A 7,850-nucleotide genomic window follows, 5' to 3' on the forward strand; every position below is an offset into this window, starting at 1 on the left:
TGTAGAATCTCATGGTGGACGCATTAATCATATTGAAGTTGAAAAGGTTAAACAAAAATTCCGCAAAGTCGATTTAACACTGCCCGTTGTCACGAATGAAATGCTCTTTTTTGAAGCAATACGCTAACAAATTCATAACATTGGACAACCAATTTCATTCACCTATCTTGAAGAGCTTTGGAATATATCCCTGCTGATGTGTAGTCTTTGTTTTGCAACAATGGCTCTCTATGATTGTATGTGTGCACAATTTCCTCGCAAATGCTTCATCGTCTAGGTCTTCATCTGCCAAATCTGGCACTACATGCATTGCTCTTCCTTCCCTTTAGGTTTCTGCTTGGGCTTGTCCTTGAGCTTTGTTGGAGTACTATTTCTTGTGGCCATGTTGACTTTGCATTCACTAGGGTAGAGGCCACAATATCAAAGTTTATTTTGCGAGCACGAGTCGGTTGTTGAACCTATTATAACTGAGGTGGCAGCTCAACATCCTATTGCTGATGCGAGAGTAGATCCTCCCGTGGCTGAGGCGGTGATGACAACAAAACTACCTCGCTATCTCTGGCACCTCCTGCATTAAGATTACTTTGCCCTCCGCATTCATCTTGTTTCTGCGCAGCCACCGGTACCAAAGGGTACAATAGGTCAGAATCTTCTCCTTGTCTTCTAGCGCTAGGATTTCCTCTGCAGTCCCATATGCGCACATACAATCACGAACATGATTTAGACCAATCAGTGTCCTCGCCTGCCTCACTTCGCGCTTCAGGAAAAGATGTGCCCTATCTTCATCTAGCCGTTTGCAACAAACACACAGGATATTACACTCTATGCCCCTGCGTTTAATGCTCATCTTCAAAGGGAGACTATTGTGTGCTAGATAAATTGTTTTATCTTTGCCTCTTTGGTACAACAAAAATTGCCCATAGCTTCTTCCCATTCAGTCATTCACCAGTTTGCGGGTTGATGAGCTTATATATGCACCTTCTCTAGCAATCCAATCCAGATGTTTTTTTCCCGTCCCCAGTCCTGAATACCAGCCCTTCCTTTACAAGATAATTAAACTTACGAGACCACAATTTTGAAGGGCTTCGATATTATAACTTTCGGCTTTATCATCGATCTTTATCGTTCGAATTTATTCCAACATGTTCGGGGTAGTATATCATGTCCTTCCTATTTCTCACGAAAAAAACTCGGAAGAAAAATAACTGCCCTTAACTCCACAACAGCGTGATATTCGCCCCAGATCGCTCGACAGTCGACAGAAACCGTTTCGAAAGAGCAAGACAAATCCGTTGACAGAAGAAGTACACGGCCCCAGTCCGCTCGCCATGATCCCGCCGGTGCGACGGAGCCGCCGACTTTCGCCGCCGGCGCTGGTGGACGACGCCATGAGCGAGATCTTCTTGCGCCTCCCGCCGGACAACCCCAGGAGCCTCGTCCGCGCCGCCGCCGTCTGCAAGAACTTTCGGCGCATCCTCTCGGACGCCGCCTTCGCCCGCGACTACTGCAAGTTCCACGGGACGCCGCCCGGCATGCTGGGCTTCCTCCACAATAGCTGCTACGTGGAGCACTGCGTTTCCCATTTCGTCTCCACCTCCTCCTCAACTCCGTCTAGGTGCCGCAGCTACAACCACCTGGACTGGTTAGCTCTCGACTCACGACACGGCCGGGTCCTCTTCTGGACCCCTAAAGCATTTGGGGTGGAATTCGTCGTCAGCGACCCCATGGCCAACACGACATGGAAAGTCCCCCCCAACCCCAGGTATTCGGCCGGGCTCTTCCATGCAGATGGAGACGACGTCGACGAATTCAATCTTACCTGGAATGCCACATTGCTGGGCTCTAACAATTGCCGCGGTGGCCATTTCATCCTAGTCTTAGTGGGCTCCGAGGATGCCGAGGAGATTATGTTCGCTGCCGTCTACTCATCGGAGTCTGGTGAGTGGAGAGAAACCATCGTCAATGGCCAAGCAAATGCTATCAGCCAAGGGGTTGACGTTGTCCTTATGGGGGATAAGGTATACTTCCCCTGTGAGACATCAAACATAGTTGCGGAGTACGACGTGGGTGACCATAAATTATCGGTGATCCATACACCATATAAGGGCGGGCGGGACCTTGTCCTTACAGCAGCGAAGGATGGTATGCTCTTGTTCACGGGAGTGTGGGAATCTAAGCTTCACATATGGTCGATGGAGCCTGGTCCCAATGGAGATGAGGCATGGGCAGGTCACAGGGCTCTAGAGCTCGAACCTTTGGTCTCGTCTCGAACCGTCTCTGAAGTGTTCATCGTTGGTGTTGTGGAAGGTGCTAGTGTCGTAGTATTCTTGAGGACAGAGGATGGATTATTTACGACTGACCTCAATTCAGGCCGAAGCAAGAAAGTGTCTGAAAAGAAACCAACCGGGAAAATCATTGCAATAACGAGCTTCTACCCGGGAGGTACGAACTGGCATCATATTTATTTCTTTATATGCACACCATTTCAATGCTTTTGTTTGCAACTTAGATCGCTGAAAAGTTTATGCTTGAGAGATCCCAATTCGACATGTTATTTTAAAGGTTGATTAGCATATAGTTTTTTTTTCCACTTTTATCCTACCTAGATAGACGGCTGAATGTAGCTGTAATTATTGTTACAGTTTCCTGGTTGCTTATAGATTTGTAGGTTCCCCCACCCTTCATGTTTAGCCTTGCTGCCGACTTGGATGGTTTTAGCTAGTCATGGGGTGCATTTGATTTTGTACTTGGTGATACAGGCAAGAGAAAAGTTCAGATGATTGTGTAGTTTGTACTATATTTTTCACTAGCTGCCATACACTATATTTTTCACTAGTATACAGGTAGGTTAACCTAGTAAGAGCTTTCCTGATCAGGTCCTAGGTATTTTGGAGAACATTTTATTGATCAGAGCTCAATTTTCTGTGAGCCAAGAGGTAGGATAATCTAGTCCCTGGCAGGCAACTAGACATTGCAGTTCCAGATCGACATTCTGCGTTTTTTTTTTTTTGGCCATTGCTTGGTAGATTTGCCCTGATAGAAATGATTTTACTTAGGGCCAAAGTATGCGCCTGTCCCCACACATCATTGCTAACGCTGTGTCTCTTATGTGCAGTGCACAGGCGTTAGCGGGGGAACTGACGAAGCTCCACACGCAGCTGTGGATGCTACGATGATCTAGTCAAATGGCGTCAAGAAGATGGATCGGTCTACTTTTGCTGCCCAGGAAGAACTTGGTGTGAACTTTGGTTCGTTTGTTTTATGCGTTGAACAGTTTGATCAGGGTTTGCGTTTTATACTTAGGAGTACTATACTATTTGTGCTTTTATCAAAAGTTTGAACTCGTTCGAGTTGTCTGCATTGCAAACTTGTGATGTGATCCCAACACAGCAGGGCTGTCATATTTTATTTTACTACTTTAACAACAGAAGTTCGGTCATGATCTAGTTCAGGCGCGTTCACCACTTCACCACACTACCACAGCTTCCATTCCGATACCATTACCTAGTCAACATCTCCTCTTCTGTATTGGCAAAGTTTGCCAGGCAAAGCAGGTTTGCTAGGCTGTGTCGAGATTTGAACATGAATTTAAGATGCTCGAGACACTTTCTGTGAAATCAGCATCAACTGACTGTCACCGGTCACGAAACTGGGCGTTGTAGTGTGCTTGGGTATAGGAGCAAAAGCTTCATGCCAATAGTTGACAGGAAAGTGATGTTCACTAAAAAAACATGTAGTAGAGGAAACCGACATGTGTCTGAAGTAGAAGTTCTGTTTTGTTTAGATGTCATATCTGATATTTCACATTGAATGCACATGATTGCTGATACCAGATCGTATGGTGCAACAAATAGTTTTGATCAAAGCTTTGATGATCAGATAGACCCTTTGTATTGGTGATAGCATTTTACTGGCCAAAGCTTAATTTTCTGTGAGCCAAGAGGTGGGATAACATAGACAAGAGCAGCGTGCAACAAATAGTTCTGAGGCTATACAAATTTATATAACACCATGAAATGAACTCCTGAAGCGGAGCCACTCTGTCCCTCTGAAGTCTGAAGAAAATCAAACATGTTTGCAGAACCCTAATCAGGGATAAAGATAACTGCAATGCCAGCAGAACAAACATTAAACCTTGCCATCTTTTATATTTCCATAAGTCGACTTCGTAAACATGGTTACAATTTGTAGTACCATCACCGACAGTCATTCATTCAATCCTTTCTTACTGACAGTTAGGAGACATATCAGCTATCCATTATCGATTTATCAAGCAAGAATGACTTCTGTTGCCCTCATACAGACACCAACATGTTTACAGCTTGGCGCTAATCTGATGCAACACTAACTTAGCCAAGTCCTTCCGCAAGATCTTGCCCGAAGCATTTTTTGGTATGGAATCCACGAGGAAAACACGGTGGATCCGCTTATAGTGCACGACCTATGATACATGACAACAAATTTAGGCTAGGCTATGTGTACACAGATTATAGAATAAACGGTGATGTAGCTGATACCTGTTTAGCGATAAAGTCTTTGATCTCTGCCTCATGCAAGTCACTTCCAGAGCGTCCTACCACAAATGCTACCGGCAGCTCACCAGCCTGCTCATCTGGGTATCTGCATAAGAAATAGTTAGCATGTGCTTCTCATGGCTGCAGCGGATTTATTTTTGTTACATGTTCTGGTATATACTTACCCAACAACCGCGGCTTCATCGATACCTGGGTGTGTTTGAAGCAAGTCCTCCAGTTCCGCAGGAGCAACCTGCATTAAGCAAAGGGAAAATGCAGTGTTTACATTAGCAGTCTGCAGCCTTCTCCAGATCCTGAAGCGGTTATCAGCGAATTCGAAATGATAGCAGGTACCTGGTAGCTGTTGTACTTGATCAACTCTTTCATCCGATCGACCACAAAGAGGAATCCATCTTTTCCAATCATACAAACATCCCCAGTTCTCAACCATCCTTCAGAATCCAAAACCTCGGAGGTCGATTCCTTGTCACCAAGGTAACCTGTACTAATTTTTAGGAGTAGATTGAGTCTTACTGGGTGATAGCAACAGAAAGCTAACATCAGACAAATCTGCTGTGCCACTGCATTGACAAAAGAAGATGCTGAATCGGCAGAAAGCAACATCCACCAAGACTACCAGGCCAGATTAGGATGCCGACTGCTAACTACACCATGCAAATCGCTTTCTTTAATTATTGTCGTTTGCATTTCCTGAACAACAGCTATCAATACAATATTGCATCAAAGTAGCATGATTGGTGATATGAAAATGACGGATTGGTATCCTAATGCTTTCTACATGATAATGGCATTACCGTAATCGCCATTTTTGTAGGTGAGAATGGGATTTTTTTTGAAACGTTGCCGTATCCATTAATTAAGAAGAAAGTGCCGAACTTTTTGAGAGGGAAACCGGGTGAAAACCGATACAACACAAGAGGGCCACGCCCACCCATATCGATGACATATCGAAGATCACAAAAGAGTGAGAATGAGATGGTTTGTGTGGCCGTACCTTTCATCACGAAAGGTCCCCGGACATAAAGCTCGCCGGCCACACCAGGAGGCAGAGCATCCCCTGTTTCAGGGTCAACGATCTTCGCTTCAGTGCCCCACGAAAGACGCCCAACTGATCCAACTCGTCGACTTTCTTCTGCACTGATGGAACGGCAAAACCCCGCTGTAGTCTCGGTCAGTCCATATCCCTTTTGCAGGTGGAAGTTAGCTCATCATCAGTAGCCATAATCAAGAATACCAGATTGTGTTTAGAGACAAAATGAACATCAACTATATATCCCAATGTTTGTTTGTGATCTTATAACCCTCAAGTTAAACGCAAGGCGCAATATAATCATTGGAACAATACAGGTTAATTTCAGTTCTGGCAGGTAACTAATAATGTACGAGTAGAAGAAAAGCTAACCTGTGTAACACAGACGTGGGGGAATTTCTGGGAGAAGCGCCGGATAAGCTCTGGCGACACGGATGCGCCGCCGCAGAGCACGGACTGCAGCGTCGCCGTGCTGCCAGCCACACTCTCGTCGCCCTCAGCTGTCTTGGCAATCGCCAGCAGCGCCGGCGGCGCCAGGGCTAGCCGCGTGACGCTGAACCTCCCTATCGCCTCCAGCACCGCCCTGGGGTCAAACCTCCTCGCCGTGTGCAGCACCAGCGTGTTTGTAGCTATTACCGGCCTGAAGCAGAGCACGAATCCGTAGACGTGGAATACCGGCACGGTCAGCAGCAGGACCTCGGGTGCCGCCGGCGCCGAAGCGGCCATGACGCGCGAGGTCATGAGGTTGCGGTGCGTGAGCACGACCGCCTTGGCGCGGCCGGTGGTGCCGGAGGAGTAGAGTATCGCGGCGGGGTCTGACTGGTGAATCACGGTCGCGTCCATGACGGAGGAGTCGCCGGGGCCCTGCAAGAAGGAGAGGAATCTTGGGGAGTCGAGGAGGAGGACGGTGGCGATCCCCGGCGGGAGCTTGCCGGCCGTGGCCGAGACGGCGAAGGCGAGGGAGGGCTTGGAGAGCGCGGCGAGGTGGGCCAGCTCCCCCGTGGTGAGGGCCGGGTTGGCGGGGGAGACGACGGCGCCGACGGCCATGAGCGCGAAGTAGAGCGCGGGGAGGCGGAGGCCGGGGGGCGCGAGGACGAAGGCCACGTCGCCGCGGGCGACGCGGAGGTGGGAGCGGAGGGCCGTGGCGAGGGCGCGGACCTGCGCGAGGAAGGCCGGGAAGGATACGGCCTCGCCCGTGGCGGTGTCGATGAGGGCCGGGTGGGCGGGGAGCGGGGAGGGGAGGAAGGAGAAGGCGAAGGCCGGGAAGGAGAGCGGCTGGTCCGGCGGCGGCAGGGGGATGGGCTCCCGGAGGCTGTGGAAGGTCCCCGTGGCGGCGCAGTAGCCGCTCATGGGGTCGACGGCGGCGGCGGCGGTGGACGGCATGACTGGTTGGACAATCAAGAACCAAGGGGGCAGCTCAGGTGGCAGCAGCGGGGTGAGAGTGCGAGAGAGGACAGAGTCAGACAGGAGCGAGTGAGGATGTTCGTGCGCGACGCCATGGCGTCAGCTATGACGTCAGCAGCAGCGCGCGGAAGCGTGTTTCGGCACAGTACATTCTCCTCAGCACCTGAACGTACGCCCTTTACAATATCCTTTTGCCTCCAAGTAGTTTGCTAAACTATCAACAAGAGCTAATTACATCCGCGGTACACCATCTTGTCCTAGATGTGATAGTTTGATCCAAGAAGTTACAAATCGTGAGACCGCGGTGCATCAACTTTCAAATTGTGCGATGGTTTGATCCTGGCGAATGAGGGCGCGGCACGTGGATGCCACGCTGGCAAGCCTTTGGCTCGCTGACCGTTTCTGCTTTTGCTAATACCCCTGGGGATGTTTTGCACCACGTTTTCGTCCATTTCCTTTTGCCAGTCGATTTCGTCCCCAACCCTAGGTTGTAGACGGCGACGGCGAGGTGCACGGCCACGGCGACGTAGTGCTAGGCGGCGTAGTGGCGGAGGTTGGGCGACGGAGGGCTTGGAGGCGGAGTGGGGGAGTTGTCTGCAAGGTCACCGGAGCCGATGGCGTCGACGGGGGGCGCGTCGATCGTCGATGCCGGCGGTGGCGGTGGCGGAAGCACCTGGGCCGAGGAGTGGAAGGAGACATCCGTCGTGTACTACCAGGCATCGCCGAGGAGGACACCGGCAAGGACAAGGATGCTGGTAATTGCTCCCATGTTCTCGAAATCATCCGCATCCATCTGTTTTGCTGCTCCCCTGCATATTATTGGTTCTTTTCTCTGAAAATCTAGAGCAATTTGTTGTTTTGTAGGAAAAAATAGAAGATGT

At 49.4% G+C, this 7,850-nt stretch overlaps 1 protein-coding gene across 1 annotated transcript; it reads right to left on the reverse strand.

The window, feature by feature from the left end:
* Nucleotides 1–4,124: 4,124 nt before the first annotated feature.
* LOC124699802 (4-coumarate--CoA ligase-like 7) lies at nucleotides 4,125–6,948 on the reverse strand. The gene is made up of 6 exons (XM_047232046.1): nucleotides 5,938–6,948; nucleotides 5,530–5,719; nucleotides 4,869–5,014; nucleotides 4,700–4,767; nucleotides 4,518–4,620; nucleotides 4,125–4,441 (listed from the first exon to the last, which is right to left on the reverse strand). The coding sequence occupies exons 1-6, from the start codon at nucleotides 6,946–6,948 to the stop codon at nucleotides 4,316–4,318; spliced, it is 1,644 nt and encodes a 547-aa protein (XP_047088002.1). The 3' UTR covers nucleotides 4,125–4,315.
* Nucleotides 6,949–7,850: the final 902 nt, after the last annotated feature.

The sequence above is a fragment of the Lolium rigidum genome, chromosome 3, assembly GCF_022539505.1.
Source record: "Lolium rigidum isolate FL_2022 chromosome 3, APGP_CSIRO_Lrig_0.1, whole genome shotgun sequence".
Lineage (NCBI taxonomy): Eukaryota > Viridiplantae > Streptophyta > Magnoliopsida > Poales > Poaceae > Lolium > Lolium rigidum.